Source organism: Ochotona princeps, chromosome 12 (assembly GCF_030435755.1).
Source record: "Ochotona princeps isolate mOchPri1 chromosome 12, mOchPri1.hap1, whole genome shotgun sequence".
In the NCBI taxonomy this organism is placed as follows: Eukaryota; Metazoa; Chordata; class Mammalia; order Lagomorpha; family Ochotonidae; genus Ochotona; species Ochotona princeps.
In genome coordinates, this window is record NC_080843.1 from 38,781,649 (window position 1) to 38,806,333 (window position 24,685).

The 24,685-nt window shown below is 35.0% G+C and overlaps 1 protein-coding gene across 3 annotated transcripts in view; it reads right to left on the reverse strand.

Annotated features, from left to right (window-relative positions):
- Positions 1-286: 286 nt before the first annotated feature.
- Positions 287-24,685, reverse strand: part of PCDH17 (protocadherin 17) — a 91,356-nt gene continuing 66,957 nt past the window's right edge. For all 3 annotated transcript variants that reach the window (XM_058670674.1, XM_058670673.1, XM_004577443.3), the window contains one exon: positions 287-1,202. In XM_058670674.1, coding sequence (XP_058526657.1) covers positions 520-1,202 — 683 coding nt within the window. In that variant the 3' untranslated portion in view covers positions 287-519. The remainder of the gene's footprint in view (positions 1,203-24,685) is intronic.

The following is a 24,685-nucleotide window of genomic DNA, read 5'->3' on the forward strand; positions in this document are numbered from 1 at the left end:
GTTTACCACAAATGTGTTAATGTTTGGTGTAGCTTGGACTACTGCAAGGTCTCTTCAGGACTCTCAGTAGAAGCCTGTGATGACTGCTAAAATCCACCACAGATCACAAATTCTGACCCTGCATTGTATGGGGTTTATAGGTAAACAGTTAAGTCAGCGTCAATCACGGAGGACAGTCTTAAGAGTGATCAGCAATACTTTGATTCTCACACTGCACACCTTCCTACAGATTGTCAAAAGGTGACTTGCTTCCTCCTTCTTGTTCTTCTCTCCTTTCTCTCTTCCTTCTTTAACCATCATTAGTTCTGTCCTACTTTAAGTTTGGTCAAAACAAACCCATTGTTACCTCTGAAAAAGAAACAGCAGTGAAAAGGACATACTTGTGGGCACTTCAGATGTTCACTAAAAGCCTTAAAGCAGCATTGGTTTTTCTTCTTCCCTGTAAAATGGGCTGTCACCAGGAGGGATCGTTTATAAATCAGCAGAAGACACAAGAAAATGCCAATGCTTCTTTGTTTCTCACTTTCTCACAGCCACAGGGTCATTTCCCCGGCAGTCCTGCAAAAGCTTATCAATCTCTCGCACAACTTCTTCTGCATCCACTGACTCTCTGCCCAGATCCCTGTTGGGATGGTCCAGCTGCTCAAGAACAGCGCCCATCTCGGAGGAATCCCGGCTTGCTCGGGAATGCACCTCTGCCAAGACCCTTGCCATCTGCTCGGAAGCCAGGAAGGAAGGGTCTCTCGGTTGCTTACTGGGAGACAGATACTGACTGTCAGTGGGTAAATATTGACTGCTTGCTTCGGCGAGGGCTCCTGGTTTCGCTTCACAACCATCCAAGGAGCCTTTTGTCGAGGCGCAAGGCTCGATACACGCCTTGGTTGGGCTGCTTGATGCTGAAGGGACCTCTTGGAGGAGAGGGCTCAGGGCACGTTTGGCTTTTAAATAAGGTTTAACATTGGCAATGAGAATAGTGTGCTCTCGCTTGTCTTTTCCAAATGTACAAAAAGTCTTTTTCCCAGTGGGATTCACAGTTTCGTAAGTCTCAGTCTCAACATTAGCTTCAACGGTGGGTACAAAGAGATTTGTGCGGTAATCAGCATTTTCAGCCTGATTGGCTGCAGGGAACTGTGGCATCCAACACCTGTCAGAATGACCAAGCACTCGGCATTCATCTGTGCAGTTAACACACTCTTCTGGTTCTGTAAGACAAAAAAGAAAACAGCAAATCCAATCATTAGTTTCTTTTAAATTTCGACAGAGGCTGTGATTAGCTCTCAGTGGGCTTATTTGACCACTGCTCTCTTAATTAAAAAAGGAAAATAAAACAATAATTAAAACATTTCATGATAGTTGCATAAACCTGCTGGTTGAGACAATAGACTTATTTTATCTATTCTCTAGTTATTAACGAATTCCCATAGCCTAGGAAGAAGCAAAAAAAAAATGGCCATTGGAGAATAATTCTCAATAGAATAGAGCTCACTGTCATCTGAACTCCTGGGGATATCAGTAAAGTTTCTGTTCTCTGTACCCCATCCTAGAAACAAGATTTTTTTTTCAAATCAAATAACAGGGTAAAACCTGGATTGAAATCTTTCACAGCAAGTCCTATGCACTTTTTTTAAAAAATGATTTTTTTTTCTATTTGCTTGTAATTTTTGGAGGGGGGGGTGATAGTCGTGAAATAAAGGTTTTCCATAAAAAGCAAATGGCAAGTAGAATTTTCTATCAAAAGGTATTAGGAATATGATTGTTAAGAAGTGCACGCTATGCTTTTATGAGAAATGCATATGATCATGTAATCAGTTATCTTCACATCAATTTTCTTTCGTTCTTTGTATAAGTAAGTTAAAATGGATTTACTCAACAGGTATAGTTCAGGATAAGTGACAAATTTTCTATTTTAAATAATAATTCCTTCAGTACAGTTTCTTACGTTTCTCCTTCATCAACCCATATCCCGACAGCCTAAGTGCTGAACAAAGAAATGCAAAAGAAAATTCCTTCATTATGACAATAGTTAAATACTTTCATTGGCTCCAGCATTTTAAAGTGTGACATTAAATCTCATCTCCCCTGTTGCATCTTACCTCTACAAACGTTTGTTCTCATTACATTTAATGATCACTATAAAATCTGGGACTTTCAGCAGAAGGTATTCACAATTTAAGGAATAGAATTCCTTATGCATTTAAGACTTCTTGAGGTTGTCTTTTAGTTAAGACTAGATGATCCCTACAATCTTACAGTATCAGTTCAAAGAAAAAAAAACTCTACATAGAAGATATTTACAACAAAGAATACCAAGTTTAAAATCATCACTATATTTACATAATTGCTTTTCAGTCATAAATGAGTTTTATTTAAAACCCATAAATATAATTCCCGATCAAAACCACACACCTGTTTTATCTCATATGGTTTTCCAATTAAATAATTTCTTACAAAACTTTTCTAGGAAGCAATAAAAACTGTCTTAACATCTCAAAGTTGCTGTAGTAGTTCAAAGTATATGTCTTGTACACTTACATAATGTTAGATATAAATTTGGTTTCCATCGTATTTTTCTCATTTTTAAAATAAATATCACCCTTTCGGTATATGAAATAGTCACCACTGAGTACATATAACTGACATGAATGCTAAAAAACAGTCTCAGTGTGAGCCATGTACCACAGATAGAAATGCTAAGATTTGAAACATTGTTGTATGACAACAACAGCAAGCGCAGAGAGGCATAAAATATCTTCTAAGAAGTTTTTTTTAAAAAAATATTCATATTACAGCTGAGACTAAAAAACAAAACAATGCCAGAAAAATTCACAATCAGGCTTAAGTTGTTTAATCTATATTTCATGATAATCACAAATATTACCTCAATCTATATCTGTCATTAGGCATTGGGGATAGTAATATCATTTCATCCCACCAATTTTATCAATCAAGATCACAGTAGAAGACTTCACAATCTATTTCACTGGATAACGTTTGCATCTTTTAAAGGCACATTTTACCTTAATTCATTTATAACCAATGTGCTTCCTTTCAAATATGCCAACATCATTTTATTTTCCAATATTGACTGGCTTCCATTTCAACTGCTTGGATAGTCAGCACTGAATGAATTCAAACTGAATTTAAGAGGCAAGAGGCAGAATAATGCAGATGTACAAAAGTGTGAATTGACCTTGAATTTGAAACTACCAACATAAAATGATTGTTTGCACTTTGCAGCTGAAAATACACAGCTTTAAACTTGACTGCTTTATGTCACACCCAAGGAAGGAAATTTTGAGTATTGATTATGAAACATTAGGAGCTATTCACCTTGTGATTAGACTGTAATTTTGATAGCAGCAGTTCAGAGATAGTGAAGAAAATCGAATGGATACTTTGTACAAACAGCAAAACCTATGAGCACAAAGTGAACTACAAATGTAAGAGTCAAGTGAGAATTTATGGACAGTGGAATCATTTCTACAGAAATGTAAGTAGATAGATGTGTAGGTAGATGCAGAAAACAAGATAGAGGTAATGTACCACAAGTGACTATATACAAAAAGACAAAATGAGTATGGTAGAAAATAGGGAGACAAGATGGAAAGGGAAACGGAAGAACAGGGAAGGGAAAGGAAAAGAAATTGGAGGACTGATGGGGTGAAAGCAGAGAAAGAGAAAAAAAGAAAAAGAGGACGGGGGAGAAATACAAGATAAGAAGGGGTTAAACACTGCCATAAAGCAGGCGTTTAAGACAAGCTAAGTTTCATCAGGAGGAATTCTGCTACTTGTACCTTCTACTATACATTTAGAGACCTCTTAATAATTGAGGTATGTTGATAAATAATAGTACATTTTCTCTTGCTCCACTATTGTAGAAGTAGACAATCTAAGTGTATCTTAGGGACACTGAAAATGAGAATGGATACATTGAACTATAAACCATACCAATAATAAAGGAAGCAAATGCTGTTGATAGTAATTACTTGCACAGATTAGAGACTTGTGTCATAAAACAAGTTCGGAAAACATGGACAGAAACAATTAAAGCACAATAATTGATCCAATATTTACTTTTCCCTTTTGATTTTATTTTCAACCTTTCCTGAACACAACATCATCACCCTTTCACAAAAGTCTCCCCTTGTCAAGAAAGATGGAAAGAAATCCAATGGTATGCAAGCGAGAAGCTAAGAGAGCTATATGTTTACACTGCAAACAAGGAACTATTCAATAGTTGGAAGTTAGAAATAGGGGGAGGACTTAGAGTATTTACTGTTTTGAATGTAAAATTATGTGAAATATGCTGCAATCAGGTGACATGGAGCGCGTCTTTAGTATTAATAATTATCTTCCTCACTCCTATAGTTACATTATTATACACACTCCAAAAAGGAAAAAAAAACATAAAATGATCATGCAATATCATTGCTAATAATATAATCAAATGACAATAGTACTTGCAGATCAGCTTCACAATCAGCCACACACACACACACACAAGTTTTTGTTATGTATGCTGTAGCATTGAGCTTTTTCCTAAATATTGCCTCCTCTAAATCTTAACATGACAGCCAGTGAATTTCGGGATATTAATTCCTAATATTTTCCACAAGAAGAATACAGGTGGCTTAAAAGAAAATTTCTACTTTTAGTAAAAGGAATTCCATCTAGTAACTAAAATAATGTTTCGTTATTTTAATAAAAAAAAAAAGTAGCAGCATGTCATATTCCTCCAAGCAGACAGAGACTGAGTTCAGGAATCCTGACTTTAGCCAGGCCCAACCCTGGAGACTGTGAGCATGTGCAGAAGAAGCAAAAAATGGAAACTCTTTCATTTTGCTTTTCAAGTAATTTTTTTAAATAAGTAAATAAAAATACACATTTATGTGCATATGCAGCATAAATTTAGACTTAAAATTACCAATAAATAGCATTTTTTATCTTGTCCTACAATCATGGACATAAAACATGTGATTAGATCAAGAGCTTTAGTTCTGATTTCAAAATTTTATGTAATTAGAATTGATTTGGACATAAAGATACTCGCAACATGCAAATTCTAAATTGCTGATTTACCTGAAATTTCTCCTTTCCTATCAGAAGTTAAACTACTCAAGCTTTTGGATATCAAGCAGGGTATCAATTTGTGTGAAAATATGTTTTGAAAGAAACTATCCTGCCAAAGAACTTTTCCTAAATTCTGTGTATTTGAGTAACAATATGCTTAGCTGCACTCAAATTATTGTATTTTAATAGTATTCCTCAAAATTTACCATAATTTAACTTGTACAGTGTGATTTTCACAATAATGTTAACTCGTCATTAGACATGTAAAAGCATTTCAATCAGTGAGGATGTCAAAATTTGCCATGTGAAAGACTTAAATTTGAAGGAAAACATTTCTTAAATCAGGAAGAATTAACAGAAATTAATTGGGTTTATGTAAAAAATATGTACCTTGGAAAATTCAGAGGAAACTTGTACCACTCGATTTTGTGGAGTAAACAAAAAAGGATACATCTTCAATTTTCTTAGAGTGCCTCTACCTCTTTATTGCGTTTTGTTCCCAGGAAGGTATGTATCACAAGTGAGAAGTTTAAACTTATTTATTCAGTCTTCAAAACGTTTTAAAACACCACCCAAACAGAAAGCTAAGGCAACTAAAACTAGGCCTAAGCTCTAACCTTAACTTAGAGCAAGATTTGTGAGATTTTTGCCATTTAGTTTCAAACTTACCCGTTGCCTCAGGACTCACTTATGTGTGCCTGAGAAAAAAAGCATATAGTTTCATCTAAAACTTTCAGAATCCTATGTGGCATTTGCTTCTGATTTACTGTTTCAATAGTGAAAAAGCCTTTTGCATGGAAATTCCAAAATCAAATTGCATAAATCAAGGGCATCAATGGAGAAGTTCTAAGGTGTTGTGACCATGGGAGAAGAGTAGTTAAGAGAAAATATTCTGTGTTTTATGATTGTCGCAACAATTTTTATTTGTTTCATAAACAGTATTAAGCAGGAACAGTAGTATTCTAATGGTACCTTGGGTTTAAATGCTTCTTTCAACAGCATCTTAATTAAAGAGTTGTTTCCAAGTAGACAGTTCTATAAAGCGAGGCCAAATCTTTACTCCCATTTTTTTTATATATTTGTGAATTACCTCCTTTCACTCTCATAAGCTTTTACAATACCTAACTAGCTGTTCGAAAATGTAGACAGAGGGCCTGGAGCGATAGCCTAGTGGCTAAAGTCCTCGCCTTGAACATGCTGAGATCCCATATGGGCGCCAATTCTAATCCCAGCAGCTCCACTTCCCATCCAGCTCCCTGTTTGTGGCCTGAGAAAGCAGTTGAGGCCGGCCCAAAGCCTTGGGATCCTGCATCTGCGTGACAGACCTGGAAGAGCTCCTGGTTTCGGACTGGCGCACCTGCAGCCGTTGCGGCCGCTTGGGGAGTGAATCATCGGATGGAAAATCTTCCTGTCTCTCCTCCTCTCTGTATATATATCTTTCCAATAAAAATAAAATAAATCTTAAAAAAAAAAAGAAAATACAGACAGCAGGAATCCATTTCTATTTCTGTGTGGCACTGGGGGCCTGCAGATTAATTCCATAGGATCTAATAAATGTCTCTTCACCTGGCCACCAAGAAAACCGGGATCTGTCAATGCTAGCTCTTTTGCAGCAGCTTTTGGCTGAGTGGTTTCAGTGGTGTAACAACCTCTTATTAAGTATCACATTTCTTTCATCAGCAATATGCAATTAAACACAACACTTGCACACATTTCTATGTATTCAAAAAACTATGATTTATCTCAATACATCCTAATATTATCAAGAATATCAATGCTAAAATAGAAATTTTGCCAGAATACAGTGCAATAAACATCAAATAAAACGGATTTTTCTCCCAGTAAGTTTGTATAACTGACAACATCTTGAAGTGACATGTCTCTAACATAAATGGTGCCTTCTTTTTTTTTTTGTCTGTGATGATTGATTATTCACTTTTTCCTCTTGCCATTCTATAAACTGTTATACCAGCTATGGTGCAGGATGACTCATTTCGTACAAATGGCATCTTAACAAGCTGTGCTCATTAATTCCATTTATGACTTCTATGTCCCATTTACTGTCTAAAAGTTAAAAATACACCTTCTGGCTTATTTCATTCTGCCCAGGAGAGAAGTAAAAAAATTCACTTTCAATATCATTGCTAATATTGCAGGAAAAACAAACTATCTCAATACACTTTCTTCGGGTATCAAAATTAAAACGGAGGAGTATTCTATTGTTACAATTTCATCATATGCAGATTTCCCCCTACAATCCTTCACAATAACAAGCAGGCTTCGTTTCAGCACTCTTTTTAAACATATTTTGTATTCTTTATGCAAGAGAAAACAGATTTAGGAAAGAAAAAATATGACATGAGAGAATCAATAGCTTTATTAAGTCATAATTCTTTTATTTCAGTGAATTTCTCATGTAACCCATAGAAGCACAGGTATTTATGTTGTTGTACTAATTGGGTACTCTAACTGACATACAGACACAAGGATGTAAGATACACTTCACTGTTTTTATTTATTCTTATCTCAAGAGGTATGTATTCTGTTACAATTCCTTTATTTCTTAAGACTGCAGTTTTGGACTTCCTAATGATCAGCTACAAGGAATCATAATTTAGGAATACAGATCATACAACAAAAATTAAATGATATGCATAACTAAACACATATGAATATATATAAATGAAGGTGAATTCAATGCCAACCAAGTTTTCAGATATTACTTTCATTGTGAAATGTTGTTCTATCTGTTTTTGATAGGCAGATAGAACATTTTTGAAGAAGTTATTATAATATCATCAAATAATCAAATCACGTCTGCCTTGAAGTACTGATCTTCTAGCGTGCACCTGCATTGCACAATGTTTCTGAACCTATTACCACGGCTGCATTCAGACACCAGAAACCACTGGCCTATATCATGTTACGGTGAATCCAATAACAGCTGGGTATTTGGAACTATTTGGAGCATTTTCACTTACTATTCAAAGCACCTGCACACCTTCAGGGATAGTTTTAAGTGCAACCCGTTGGATATAGTACAACATCTACCAGCGTGGAATTTTCTGGTATTTTATTGACAACACATAAATAAAGCTGTGAATTGAAGAAAATTTAAGAGACATTGAAATTATATTTATATTAAGTATGAGGGAATTTGATACAAAAGTCTTAGGAATATAAAACAATAAGAATCTAAAGCATTCACAGGAAATTTACAGCCCACATAATTGTGCCCCACGGCATATTGCTCTGAGACTAACATTTAAAATTTAGTTCATCCCTTTCCTCAATCCTATTTGTAGGCACAACCATCACCTGGGGGCAGCAACAGATGCTTGGAAGTGAAAGCGCGGCTAAACAGAGCTGTCTTCTCCCTGTATCCTGAAGAGAACTGGCTCTAATGCTGAATCCTATACCAATGGGGCAAGGTGTTTGTTTCCTTTATGAAAAATGACTTTGACAGACCCTCTCAAGGAAAAGCAATACAAATCAGGGTCTCCACAGAGTAATAACAGCTTAGATTCTATGGGAATAATACATGTGTGTAATTCAGTAGTTATTTCAAGAGCTTTTACTCAGTAATTCACATGCAAAAAATGCATTAATTACCTCCTTTGTGCCTAGGTATTAGAATTGATGAAAAGAAACATCTATAATAGAATGCTGTATGACAGGCACTCTGTCAGGCAGAGGATTGTGGTAAATAAACCTAGGTATTGGCAGGCTTATCGTTTTCCCAACTTGTAACATTGTATCTGTTCATCAAAAAGTTCATTAAAACTTGCAGTGGAAACTTAGAAACCAGTTTTGAAGACAGCACAGAAGAAATTTCATATGCAGTTACACTTGAACTATATCACATCAATGTTAAGCAACAAAGATGCAAAGAAAAGCTTACATTGCAACGTTATGAAAGACTATGCAAGAGGTGGGTGCTTTATGGATTATTTAAATTATTAATGGAATTTCAACAACTTGGAAAGTAGGGGAGGGTGCTCAAGTGGAGGGATTAAAAAGAGAAACAAATATCAGAAAAGGAAGTGCTTTTCACAGTAGAATGAGATACCAGCTGTAGAGGTCAAGACTTGGTGCTGTAAACCCAAAAATGAAATAACAATATCAGGGAAAACAGCTAGGATCAGAAGAAAAATGGAACATTTCTGAATGAATAAACAAACAACACAGCAAAAAATTGGGCTGTAATTTAATAACTTATTCTTACATGTTTTTTGGATGCTTGGATAGAAAATTCTGACATTTACAGATTTAAAAAACTGTGATAAAATGTAAAGAATTTTCAAATAAATGTTAATACTGAAAACAGATATTCTAAAGTTTGGATCCTGATGCGCATATTCCGATAAGGTGCGACCATGATTCACTGATGCTGGCATTACAGTCCACAATTTGTCTTTCAGCTTAAATCCCGTCCTAACTCTCCTAAATTAAATAAAAATTTCAATTGGCATTTTTATTTACCAACCTAAACCCCGCCTTTTACAACTGAATTTGAAAAACATTTCTTTCTTTCCACACTTTGTCTTTTGGTTCCTCTTTCTTTCATTTCCTGTTTTTATTAACCTACCATGATATTGCATAAGATCATATATCTGAAAGATTAAAGAATATTGAAAGGACCATAAAAGGAAAAGTTGTGAATAATAGAGAACTTTTCTGTATTTAGGAAAGAAATGAGAAATACTTCAACAAAGCAGAAAATGACAAGAAATAAGGCAAAGGTTGAATCTCAATGATGTTTACAAATCAAAACTCCTTATCAATGAAATAAATAAAATAAAGAAATTCCTGAATTTTTCTCCAAATAGGCAGCATTATTTTGACTGAAGATGTCTTGACTTAACCATTAAATTTTATACTCTAGGACTCCTCTATAACCCTTGTTATTTTTTAAAATCGATTTGTTTCATTTGTGTAATAACTGTGGAGTAGCTACATGCCAAGTTATAGTATTTAGTGTTCTGCCACTTGTAAACACAGAATACAAACATAAAATTCTCAGACTGCAATAAGTGCTATGATTGATGTAAAAGAAGGTTAAATTTGAAAGGTGTATTATTTAAAATCTGCAATAGGAATAATCACTCATTACAAAGTTTCAATTCAGAATCATTTATGTGTGAGTCTGCAATGTCTTTTTTTTCAGAGTGTTACCAGGGACTATATAATACTGCCTATAATGGCACTCTGTTGCTATGATATATACTTCATTTTACATAATAGTGTATCTATTAAATATTATATGTAAATAAAATCCAAAATTTCTTCTTCATATTGATTACTACTTTAAGTTTCAAGGGAAAGAGGTCCTGATTGATATATGAGTAGACGCCACTTAATCGTGGACTCAAAATAGTCCTACTTTAGAGAATTTCTTCAGCCAGTGACATTTTTCTTGAATATTGAATGCTAAAACTACATTTAAGAGATCACCTCTTTACAATTTTAAATTATAGGAAACAATGAGCATCCTGAAAACGAATACCTCAGCACCTGTTCAGTTTCTTATCTCTTAGAATTCTTCTTTGTGCTTTATTTTTTTTACTGTGTCGTTGCATCAAATGAGATGCTTATACCCTTTTTATGTTAATCGCATATGTATATTATACTTAATCTGACATGTATCATTAACATATGAATTAATTAAAAGTCCTTCATATTAGCATATTGAAAGGGTAAATAAAGCTTCAAAGAGAACCTGATCTATATGCTGTGGAAAACTATGTTCTGGCATGCAGTAGTTAGTAAAATTTAAAAATCTAGCAACTTAAATTATACTGGGATTTTCAGCCCAAAGACCACTTAAATCTGTTGCTATTTCTTTTCTTCAGGGAGGATATTGTCTTTATAGTGACTTTATTGACTCTGGGCTAACCCCGCCTCTGATAATGGCAGCATCTTTGATGACATGCAGGAATTCATCTAAGATGCAAGACATCTTCCTAGCAAAGTGGTAATCCTGTAAGGGAGGTCAATAAAAACATGCTATTAAGCCAAACTCTTTGCAAGAAGCGAGCAAGACAGTTTTACTAGTGTTTTTCTCTCATGTCTGCTGTTGATCTCTGTTGGGATATACATCTATTTACCAGTTTAATTCCCACAGTTCATCTTATTTCTAGCACTTTATTGTTTTTGATTGCTAGAAACAAGTAAACAGAATGAAGTGTCATTTTTCAGCATTCCCAGAAAATAGACTACAGTACATTCAAAGCAACCAATTCTCACCTTCTTATTATTTAGCAATTAATGCCTACCAGTAGGTAGGATACAGGAGTATCCAATTGAACAGAAAGATTTTTAATAAATTTTAATATACTAATATTTACAATGGTATTCCAGACTTCAGAAACCATTTGTGAAACCCTCAGAATTTCACTCAGGGGTAGAAAAAAAGTTTCTAATTTTGCCTTGCATTAGGTAGACAAGGTTCTAATTGAAAAGATGAATACCTTGCAGAAATCAGCATTTTCAAAAATAACATGTTTGAAGGAATAAAGTTATATTTTAAGATTTAAAATGGTAGGAATATCTATGAAACTGTACTTCTCCATAAATGACTCCAACCAAAATCACTTACCTAGAAACAATTTGAAGACAAAAATTTTAATAGTAAACCAAAACTTAATGTTTTCATTTAGGATGTATACAAGTATACACACACACACATTTCTACATATTCATGAAAATATATATTTGAATTTGTAGAAAAATGCATCCTGTGAAGTATACTATTTTTGAGAGAGCTATTCAAATTGAAAACTAACCGTAGAATAAAGTATACAAAACCATATAAATTTGTCTTGATCTAACTCCAACAAAAGCCCTTACTACCAACCTATTGAAATCAATACTATTAATACTACTGTTACTCTAGATAATATGTATCTAAACAGAGAAAAAGAGAGAAGCAAAGGAAAGATCATTGATATTTCAAATAAAAAGCTATTCTTAGAATTATTCCTCTAAAGCCATTTTTATATTACTTGCAAATGTGCTATATGTTTAATGGGATATCGTGATTTTTTATCTTTTTCATCCATGATAATTGGGTCATCTCAAGAATTAAAGCAAAATCAATGTATTCCATATCCATGATCCAGAGTAAATATACAGAAACCATTCTTGTAATGGCTTTCCCTGGCAGAGTCATCACAATTTTTTCAAGTTACAATTGTTTAAATGCTTATGAAATGAAGAAATTGGGAAATGTGTTCAGGAATCTCAGACACAGAAAAGAGATTCACCAACCTGGATTATCTTGGTATTGCATCAAACTAAGGGTCAGAAGAGTCACCCGGAAAGACCAGCTCTGAATTACACACACACTTAAATATGTAGTTTTAAAGTGTTGAAAACTGGGATTGACACGATGGCTCAAAGGTTAAATCCTCGCGGTGGATTGCCAAGATCCCATATGGTCATTGATTCATATCCTGGTTGTTCCACTTCCCTTTCAGTTCCCTTTTTGAGACCCATGAAAGCAGTAGAGGATGTCCCAAAGCCTTGGGTTCCTGCACCCACTCACATGGAAGACCCAGAGGAGGCTCCTGGCTTTGAATTGCCTCAGCAGGGGCTATTGCAGCCACTAGGAAGTAAACCATCAGATGGAAGATCTTTGTCTCTCCTTGTCTCTATAAATCTGCCTTAACAAAAATAAATATTAAAAAAAAACCCTTGCTAACTGTTCCTCATATATAACAGCCTATATGGAAGAAGGTGCCTAGAGTGATGTTTATAATAATTTTGGGGGTTTATTTTGGAGTGACAAATTAAAAAATTGCTTGCAACATAGGCATCCTGTAAGGACACAGGTTACAGTCTCAAGTGCTTCACTTATGATCTAGTTCTCTGTAAATGTGCTAAAAAATGCAGTGGAAGATGTTCCCACATCTTTACACCCCTGTCACCACATGGGAGACTCGGATGAAGGTCCTAGTTGGTTAGGACTGGCTATAGTGGCTATTTGGAGAGCTAACCAGCAGATGGTAACACACACACACTCTCTCTCTCTCTCTCTCTCTCTCTCTCTCTCCAAAAATCTTAAAAAAAAATAGTGGGTCATGTATTTTGTGGTTTAATTGTTGATCAACCTGACTCAGAGCAAGCAATAATTTGCAAAAGTCAAGTGCATTACTCATGAATAATAATAACAGAGAAAGAAAAAATATCTTGTAATCTAATCCTAATCTAAAAATTTCATACAGGAACAACAAGCAGAGCCCATCAAGGCAACCTTCTGTGATTTAACCAGACTATGTTTGACATTTTCCCTTTAAAAGTACATGTGCTGGAATTTAGAATTTTGTTGCTGCCAAAGCTATTTTCAAGAAGCTGTTTAACAATTCCTGTGGTCACAGTTGAAAAGAGACGTAATATGAACTACTCAGTTTGATGTTCAAAGCCCTCCCATAATCGGTCCTGAATAAATTCTGTGGGTAGTTTTGTTGTTAAGAAGAAACTAAACTTAAAATCCAACATGTCAAATTCGTATATTTGCTTTCACAACAAATCTGTATAATGTTTTAAGAACATGGCAGCAATATTCTGGCTGAACTTAAAATTCCTTTTGAAACAGTGTCATTTAGAGAAGTAGCAACTTCTATCAGACACATAGTTGACATCACAAAATCTAAACAAACGAGAGAGTAGTTTGAATTTGTATATCAAACTAATATTGAACTTGCAGGAAACAATTTAGCAGATTCACACCAGTTACTTCTTAGATTTAAAATTGTCCAGAACTAAAACCCAGAATCCACTGAGTCTGTATGTCAAACTAATATTGAACTTGCAGGAAACAATTTAGCAGATTCACACCAGTTACTTCTTAGATTTAAAATTGTCCAGAACTAAAACCCAGTATCCACTGAGGAACAGAATACATTTAAAGAAACATTCTTAAATTTATAATGCATTGGCCTGCTTATTATTTATAAAACACAAGAATAATATCTATAAAAAGCATCAATTTGAGAGATAATGATTTAAGTAAATATTGAAAGATACAGTTATTCATGTTATTTTCTAACTATAAAATGATAATATTATGTATAATATAATTCAATTATAATAATCATCATGTGCCGAAATGTAGGGCAAAATTAGTAATTGTTAATAGTTATATTCTGAATCAAAGAGTTTATTACAACATATGTGACGATAGAAAATACGTGGGAGTTTCACCTACTTGATTATCTTGTTATTTTAAGTGATAAAAGAAAAGTCTGGTGATGACAGAATTACATCAAGCGCATGACACAATTGTCACAAAAGAAATGCAACTAAAAAAAAACAAGTTTGCATGAACTTAGGAAATGCACCTTTGTACCTGTGATAGAAAACAGAAATCTGGTGTCCGGTGGGAATGAATGGAAAATTCTGAGACTAATGGCAAAAAATTCCTAGAATTATTTATTGAATGTAAAAGCAAGATTTAATCTAGCTGCTAACATCTTCTGTTTTGCCTGGCACTCGGACACAGTCGTTACCCAGCGCCATGTTTCATGATGGTAAATGACCATGGCTAGGCAAGGGTGTAGAAGTAGACCAGTTATGATGCTGCATCCGGCATCAGAGTGACTGTGTTGGATTTCTAATTCTGACTACTGATTCTAACTTCCTATTAATTCAAGTCCTGGGAGTCAGCAGTGACTGCCACTCTCCTACAGTACTGGGGATTGTGTTCTGGGCTCCCGACTTCTGCACAGCCGAGTCTTGTTGAAGGCATTTAGCAAATGAACCGATGGATAACATTCTTCTACCTGTCTCCATATTCAATTAATGAATGAATGAATCAATTAATGAATTTAATTAATTAATCAATTAATGAATTTAAACAAGCATAAGTGTTCATATGTGTTGACATACCAGTGAACACTTTGTTGCATGAGAGGCAAATATATATGGCAGATCAAGACAAACATATTTCAGAGCATATGAAATAATGCATAAAATTTATGTTGAAAAACTAAAACAATGAATTAGCATACGCAATACGTGAAATTTTAAAATTCAATTTTTGAAGAACTTAAAAATATAACTATTCTTCTTAACTGATTAAAATTTGATGTGATGGGCCCGGCGGCGTGGCCTAGCGACTAAAGTCCTCACCTTGAACGCGCCAGGATCCCATGTGGTCGCCTGCTCTAATCCCGGCGGCCCTGCTTCCCATTTAGCTCCTTGCTTGTGGCCTGGAAAAGCAGTGGAGGCCTGCCCAAAGTCTTGGGACCCTGCACCTGCATGGGAGATCCAGAAGAACTCCTGGCCCCTGCTTCGGATTGGCACAATACCGGTATTGCGAATCATCGGAGAGAAGATCTTTCTCTCTGTCTCTCCTCTCTGTATATCTCACTTTGCAATAAAAATAAATAAATATTTTTAAAAGATTTGATGTGAAATATTTAGTCTATGTGAGAGTATTTATTTAAGGAAAACAAGTAAAATTTTGTGTGATGTGCATATGAACACGTTTGTGCTCTCAAGTTTCTCATCACCCCAAAACCAGAGACAACTGTAACTTTCCTAAGTTCTTTTCTTCTCTTTTTTCCCCCCATATCCATTCATTTCCACACAAGAAGTGGTATATCTCCTCTCTTTTCCTTGCATTAACAAAGTAACACAAGCATAATGTCACTTCGATGCTGTAATTTACAACGATGGGCTTTGCACATAGCAACAATCAGATACAATTATTTTCTCTGATCTTTAAGTTTCTTCATATAAGTAGCAAACTACTCAGAAATCAATTAAACATCTCAAAAGCATTCAGATGATTCAGACATTGACAATATGAAAATACACATTGAAAACAGGATATGGTGAGCTAACTTTTTTCTGATATAGAATTACTAGTTCCTACTTTTCACTTCATTCAGTTATTTCAAATGTTAATGTCCCTTCCCAGATTATCCAAATCATATCCAAGACATACTTAGAGATTAGAGTATAACGGTAAAAATTTATTTTAACATTGGGCTTCAGTAGCTATTGACATTTATGGAAAGTTGGCCCTGCCCTCCTTTTAAAAAGTTTTACAAGGCATTATGTAAAGAACTTTAAGAATAAAGTGTAAATCAGTCTTTCATATATTTCTACAAAGTAGCTCTTATCTAATACAATGTAGGATTGGCTGTCCAATCAGAAAGAAGAATTTGAGGTCCAGTTTCTCAGCTGAGACAGTTCTTCAGACTCCAACAACCAAGCAGCTTGCTCTCCCCGCTACAACTTCTATCATCAAGTGCCTCTTTTCTGAACCAGTCCACTCCCTATTCCATCAATCTCTCCTTAACATTTCTCATATTATCTTCAAAGTCAATTAGTGTAAGTGGCAGAATGTTTTACAGAACTCATTAAGAATTGTCCAACATAGGCCCACTTAATAAATATGAAAAACCTCAAATTAAATGAATATTTAGAATCTTGTTTAAAACCACATAACTGCATTGTTTTTCCTGAGATATGAACAGCATGACTGTAGAGATAAGGAAGTAAAATGACTTACTACATTTTGTCCTTTAAAAAAGTAGTCTACAAGTTCTGCCTAGCAAATGTATAGTCAAGAGTGCCATTGTCTAACAAGAGAGTCACAGAGAAGAAAGCTAGCAGACGAAGAAATTGCTCACCTGGAGGAAGCAGATCAACAGACTGAAGTCTACTTGTGATGGTGTGTAGGGTGAGGATAGCAAAGGAAAGCAAAGTCGGGAATGCTTGAAAAATAAAATATTTTTAGTTAACAAATAGAAAACCAAGTGGAGATAAAGGGGCCAACTGCATCATGGGTTCTTCTTTACTACTGTCAATTTTATCTTACAATCCCTTAGGTTTTTCAACTCCTGAAAATATGGTCGGTGACACTTTCCATGATACATAAGGCTTAGTCTTATGGGGATAAAATTACTCTTGGCAGAAGGGGGCAGGGATAGCTCAGTTTAGATAAGATAAAAACAATGCAAATAACTCTATAAGAAAACCAATTTCAATGGAAAAAAATAGTCTTCTGATGACAATACATTTCCTTCATCTTAAATAAAACAAATCATTTTCTATACAAGTGGGTAGGAGGTATAAACAAACACATCACCACAATTAAAATCATAAATTGTCTATTCTACAATGCCCTGAAAGACTAATACTTTAATATGTATACATTTGCATATATGTGTAATATATATGTTACTGTAATATATATGTGTGTGTATCACTGCATTTGAATGTTAGTTATACAATGTATGTTGTCTAGAACTGAGAACAGCAGAATACTAGTAATTTTGTTTTTTATGACAGCACATCAGCTTCAACAGTCTTCCCTCTGCCTCTCTCTCTCTCCATACATAATTTCTGCAACATTTTTTTATTTGGTAATATGCAAGATCGATTCAAAAACGGACAAAATGCTATATTTTTTAATGAACATTCAACTTCGGTATATTATGGGTATGCATAATTGATATCCTTCTTACATCAGGACAAAAAGGAAAGAACATTCTGTTTTGCCTTAATGTTATTGAAATGTACAGTGAATATGAAAAATCAATTGCTCCTAAATAATCCTGCCAAAAAAATGCCTGTTGGTGAACAAGAGTAACTGTTTTTAAAATAGTCTCGTTTTCTTATTTTCAACCTTTATTTAACATCTGTTGTTGTTCCTCCCTGAAATGTTACTATGCAGGATTTCCATGTAAAACAGGTCGAATAGTTAGCAATGGGCAACTCAGCTGTTTTTTTCACTGTTGTATTGCAGATGTTTGCTTGATTTTTCCTTCCTCCCTGGCTTCAAGTTTAATTTGTATATATTTCTTCCTTGTTCTTAAAGGGTATTCCCACAACAGATGGAAAACCTGAAAATAAGTCTGCTTCATGCACTTGCTTAAATTATGCCTATTGTGATATTTAGCCAAAAAAGAAGGCGTAGAACATACAGAAGCTTTGTGTAGTGGAAGGGGATATAATCTCTAAATCACATTGTTATCATGCTCATTTTTAAATTCTGTAGGAATAACAGTTCTTGCCAACTAAACATAAAACATAATTTATCATCTATGGCCTTCATTTATCCTTATTTTTTTTTACCAGATCTGTCTTTTTTGTATATGGTGTAATTCCCTTAAATTCTCAATCCTTTAAACAATTGAGCGTTTTTCACATTTTTAAGATGTAAGCAGTACTTCATATTCATTGTATGATAGTCCAAGCTTAGTAATCAATATCTAATGTGTTATGTATACATAGATTCAAAAATTTCACATTTCTTAAACATAACCAAATCACTTAAAGGAAAAACTGCCTTAATTAAACAAATATGTCTCATCTAGTTGGAGAGAAAAAAGACTACCTGTTGTGGACTTGGTGCGTCCCACAAGTTCATGTGCACCCAGAATTTCCAAATATGACCTTAATGTGGAAAAGGGGTGTTTGCAGATGTGATTACTTAAAATGAGGTCATACTGGATTAGAGCTGGCCCTAATCCAAAGACCGTGTCCTTGTAAGAAAATAAAACAGACACAAAGAGACAGTCAAGCATGGAGAACACCACAGGCAAGCGGAGGCAGAGACTGGAATTTGTGTGTAGGAATGCTGGCAATCACCAAAAGCTAGGAAAAGGTTTGAGGGATCATCCTCCAGGGCCACCAGAGAGCACAACTCCACAGGCTCTAGAACTGTGGGAGAATCGAGTCTGCAATTTTAAGGCACCTAGACAGCACTGCTTTGTTTCAGCAACCCCAGGAAACTAATGCATGCTGTCAAAAAACAAACTTCAAAATACACAGCATCCAGAGAGCAAGAGAAAATAAGTGTTGTTGACAACGGCAGCAGAGGAAACTAGCAAGTAGAAACTGAGAAAAAAAGAATTTAAAACAAGGGCAAAATACATTAAGTTCACTTGCCAAGAAATAAGTAAAAAAAAATAAATAAATAAAAATAAAAACAACAGTGCTTCTATGCTCTACCTCTAAGATTTCACTAAAATAATCCAGGAGATACACATGCAACTGTTCCAAATCATATCATACACTTTGAAGTGCATGTGATCTCTGACTTAAAATGGTAGAGCTTAAACCTTCTTTGGCTTTATAGTGATGGAAGAGCAATATGTACTCAGTAGAAATTGTACTTCAAATTACAAGGTTTTTTTTCCAGGCTAATTCTTCTCTGCCAATGCTGGGCATAGACAGTCTCAGTCCAGATCAATCACTTACCCAAGACAGTAAAGGATTTGTGCTCTACAAATCATCATGTTGATAAGGGTTGAAGTCCCAAAGGTTCTGTGTATTAAATGCAGTTTCGGTGGGCAGACATTAGCCACGTCCCTAGGAGGAGTGGTGATTATTCATACAGTTGGATTCTAATCACCCATGTGGGGAAAAAAAAGAAAGGAAAAAAGAAAAGAAACTAGCTGGATTTTGAGATCCTGGCTCCAGCTGAGCCATCCATCTGGGGTATGAACCAGCAGATGAGAAAGGATGCAACACTACTACAAATTGAGGAGCACCTGTAGAATATTTCCTCACAATGCAATTGCAAATTAATAGCTCATTTGTCTTATTTTCTAAATCAGTGGAGCCCTCTCATGTCAATTTGTGTTACACTTGATTTTTATGTACAGTATATCACATTTCTCATATCAACCTCAAGGGTAAATTTTCTTACATTTTTCATATATACTAGTGAATCAAAAATGATGACTGGATAAATATACATAATGTGTATAAGTATTTTGATTAATAATAGGGGAAAATATATCTCTGTATAGCATCATATATTTCTTTATCAGAAGTAACATGGATATTAAATACATGTTTCAAATAAACGTGCCCCAACACAATCCCAAATCATACAACAATAACTGCTGTTACTTTACTGAAAAATAAGAACTTATATATTAGAGATGTGTAGTATTGAAACAGTGTGAAGTTGTTTACATGGAAAAATAAGGTAGATGTGCAGGAATCTGCTTTAATAAATATGATGATGGATTCTAGCAGAATGATTATCAATAATTATATACATTATTAGCAAAGGAATTTCTTTTTAAGCTCAGTACGCACAAATGTTTCTATTGGAGTCTATATCCCTATATATTAATATCTATATCCCTATATATTAATATTATGATATATTTTTCTTATCTAAGATGTGATTGTCCCTGAAAGAAAATAAGAGGTGTAAGAACAAAAAGTAAATACTGAATAGATTTACAAACAAATTGAGTCAGTTTCATAAGTGCAAACACGCATATATACACATAAGTGGCCTTCAAAAAACTCATGGAAAATAGATATTAAGAACTGTAGGGCCAGTGTTGTGGTGCATCAGATTAAGCATCTCCCTGTGGCATAAACATCTAGTACCCAATATCAGAGCTGTCACAGACCTTCAGATATGCCCTTTAGTAGGGTTGGTATTATGACTCAGCCAGATTAACCTTGGCTTGTTGGAGACCCTGCCACTCTGCTTCCAAACCAGTTCCCTGCCAAGGTGACCCGGAAGGCTCCAGATGGCCCAAGTACCTCCTACATTGGAGGCCTGGATGTAGTTCCTGGTTTCTGATGTCAACACAGTCCATCCCCAGCTATTGCTATCTCTTGGGGAGTGAACCAGTAGAAGGAAAATCTGTTTGGTCTTGTCTTCTCTGTATCACTCACCTTTCAAATCAATAAGTAGGTTTTATATATGAATACATTTCTTCAGCAAAATAAATGTATTTTGAAATTCTATTTTCTATAAACTTTTTGAAACATGTGTTTGAGTAACACATACATGCATATCTTTGTAATATTTATCAAGTTAGAATATATTTCAAAAACATTGAGCCTATAGGTGTTTCAAAACTGACAATAGTATCCTATACACAAATTCAGAATATGCATTTGTTGTTTAGTGATATTGCTCACAACAAAATGTATCTGCTGTGTTTTATTTCGGTTTCTTTAAACAAAAAATTAATGCATGTTTTACTGTAGTATAGAAAATTACTCTCTGTTGCTTTATTTTAAACAGCACTTTCCAAATATTATACCCAAATTTTAGGTTTCAGTGTTTTTGATAGAGATTTGAGTTACAAAGCCATCCTTTACAATAAGGAAGAGATGTTAAATTAAAAATGATCTTACTTTTGTCTATCAATTATTATTGTGATCCAAAGACACAATGCCAGATTACATTTAACAAGACAGCTTAAAATATTATCAAAAATACAATCAAAGCAGAAAATAGCTTGAGAAGTGTTTGGTTTTCTATAGAATTTCTGCTATCTAACAGACTACCTTAGTGAAAAAAATTTATTATCTGCAATTCCCAAAAAAGTCATGAAGACATAATAAGCCGTGTAATCATCATTATCCTTGACAATGGCTATAAAGAAAAGAGAAATCATTTAAACCATTTCACTTTGATGTCAAAACAAAATGGCACACTGACGGGTACAGACTGAGTTGTGATTAAATTTCAGAGACTACAAAACTATGCAGTTAAATTCTCATTCAATTTAGCCTTACATCCAGGGGAATGGTAGTAAAGAATACAAAAATATCAATAACATCAGAAATAAACTCTATCTGAAAATTTATCTATGAATATCTAATATGCAATGAAGTAAGCAAACATCACTGGCAGACTATGTAATAAAAACTACTGAGTATTCCTAAAATAAAAATTAAATATTTGTGATTATTTCCTGAAGTTTATTTTACCTTTACTCCGAATTGCAAACACATTTTTCTACATGGAAAGGTTATAGTTAAATAGATTTTTAGTTAGTTAACAAAATTTGCAAAATTTATAGAAAGGAAGTAAGAAAAGAACAGGTTCCCATTCCCAGGCACAAAAAAAGCTATAATGAATGAAGCAAAGTTTGTTTCTCTGTGAAGTTCTTTCCTCTCCTTTTCTTTCCTCTACTTGACTGACACTATTTCAAACACACCTTTATGTATTAGCCCTTATCTATTATTTCAATTAAGAAATAATATGCTGGCCTATTAACTACTCCTGAAGATTAAAGTCATTTCTTCCTTCGTGGAAGAGTTTCTAAATGTCACGCTCATAGCTAATAAACATGGGGCAAAAAAAAAAAAAGCTTATTTTGTTATATAGATGTGCTGGCATTGTAGCCCAGCAAGTTAAGCCTCTTCCTGAAGTGTCAGCATACTTTATGGGTGATGGTTACAGAACTGTCTGCTCCTTTTTGAATCCAACTCCCTGCTAATGTGCCTGGGAAAACAGCAGAGGATGGCCCAATGGCTTGGGTCCCAGCTCACATGTGGAAGACTTGGAGGAAACTTCTGGTTCCTGGCTTCAGTAAGCTCTGCTCATTTGCTGCCACTTGGAGAGTTTATCAGCAGATAGAATATCTCTCTTTCTGTCCCTTCCTCTCTCTGTAGCTCTTTCAAATAAATGTTTTTTAACAGTTATATCCAAAATCATTCAACTTAATAAGCGAACTAGCTTGTCATTTTAGAAAAGGCACCTTTTATAAATTGCTATAGTTTATTTTTAGTGAAGAGTACTTTTAAAAAGAGCAGGGCAATACTTTAAAAAGCCCACTTCCTGCACTCACTGGGAAATTTTAATAAAAACTAACAGGTAATAGGAAAGTGGGAGCAGGTGTTGAGTGTTTAACTCCATGATGGAGTCCGGTTAAGATGCCTGTATCTGTGTTCAGTGTGCCAGGATTATACTCTCAGCTCTGCTTCCTGAGACCAGATTTCTGACAATGTAAATCTTTCATGGAGTTTGGGATGATTTTAGTGATTAGAATAAGAGTTGGAACAAGAATTGTGACAAATGTGGGAGGCCTGGATTAAGTTCCTTGCTGCTAAATAATTGTCCCAACCAACTGGCAGGATGCCATTTCTCTGTCCCTTTCTCTCTTTTGAATGACACATATATGCACAGGTGCATACACACACACCATACATTTTCTTCCTTCCTTCTTTCCCTGGCAAAAGGAAATAAGGCCAGTGTGATCTTGCAACCTCCAGCGTCCTTGAATGTGAAGTTTCTAGTAGCTATTTCCTCTCCACCAGTTTTCACATTTCCTCTCAGCAGCAAAGTCAGAATTGTGGCAAAGATAGCAAGCGTCAGAAAGTACTGCCCTTCTGTGGATCCATGTACGTCATTTGTAAGTCAGCAATTGCAAGACTGTCACATGCACTTGCCTATTGCACAGAGCTTAAATTTAGTAACTCTCCGTAGCTGCATTTAAAGTTCCACTCCATGGTTCTAGGTCAAATTTCGCAAGTTTTATGTTCCTTTAGTCTCTCATGTGTGAAATGGTGATGACCTCACAAGGTGAGGTTTACAGACATATATACTTATGAAACACTCGGTAGTTCATGAGAAAACTCAGAATACTGAAAGTAGATTATAATATGAAAAAGGATTAGGAGCTCAAAGGAAGTAAAAATACAGATGGCACAGACTCCATTTCTATAAAGAACCTTCTGCAAGTCAAAGGCACTTATTTGCAGGGCTTTACAGGTTACTTCAGAAAGTTCAAAGAAAGATGGAATTAAAACACTGTAGGGTTATGTTCAGGGTAGCAATTAAGAAATTAGTTGCAACACTCTTATACCACATCAGAGAGCCTTGGTTTGGGTCCTGCCACTGGATCCTTACTTCATCTTTCTGCTAATGAGGAACCTAGGAAGCCGTAATAATGGTTACACCAGCCAAGTGGGAGGTCAGGATTAAGGTCCTCCATGCTACCTTTGCCTGGCACAGGGGAGCCATTGTAATCATCTGAGTAGTGATCCAGCAACTGGAATCCCTCTCTCTGTCTTCCCCTCTCTCACTCTATCAAACAAATAATTAAACATTAGATTCACATTTCCCATTAAGATTTTTCTTTTATTTTTAAAAAAACTGATGAACATGTTATGTTTGTACATTTTATGGGCATCAAGATCATGCAACATTTCAGTGCTTGCATCCAAAAATTTCTTAAAAGCCTCTCTTACATTTTAGTATTACAATGTAAAGCATATAAATGTATTATTTCTTTTGCTTTTAAAATCCTTAATAAAATACTCAGTTTAAGTAAGTCATGAGCAAGATGAGTCATATTTTGGTAGTGGTCTTAACTTACAAGTAAAATGGAAATCATTTTAATAAATTATATTTTCTTTGGATCATTTTTACAACAAATGAATTCACAATTTCAGAATATTTATCATCTATTCACATGATTCTGTAAATGGGAACTCTATTCAGGATAAACAAAATCAAATATAAAACTACACATGGGGACCTGGCGCGACAGAGTAGTGGTTAAAGTCCTCGCCTTGCACGCTGCAGGATCCCATACAGGCGCCAGTTCTAATTCCGGCAGCCCTGCTTCCCATCCAGCTCCCTGCTTGTGGCCTGGGAAAGCAATCCAGGACGACCCAAAGCCTTGGGACCCTGCACATGCTTGGGAGACCCAGAAGAGGCTCCTGGTTTTGGATTGGCTGAGCTCCAGCCGTTGCGGCTGCTTGGGGAGTGAACCATCGGACGGATGTTTCTCGCTGTCTCTCCTCCTCTCTGTATATCTGACTTTGTAATAAAAATAAATAAATCTTTAAAAATAGACATGGATTATTTTCCTAAATGTAACTGAGA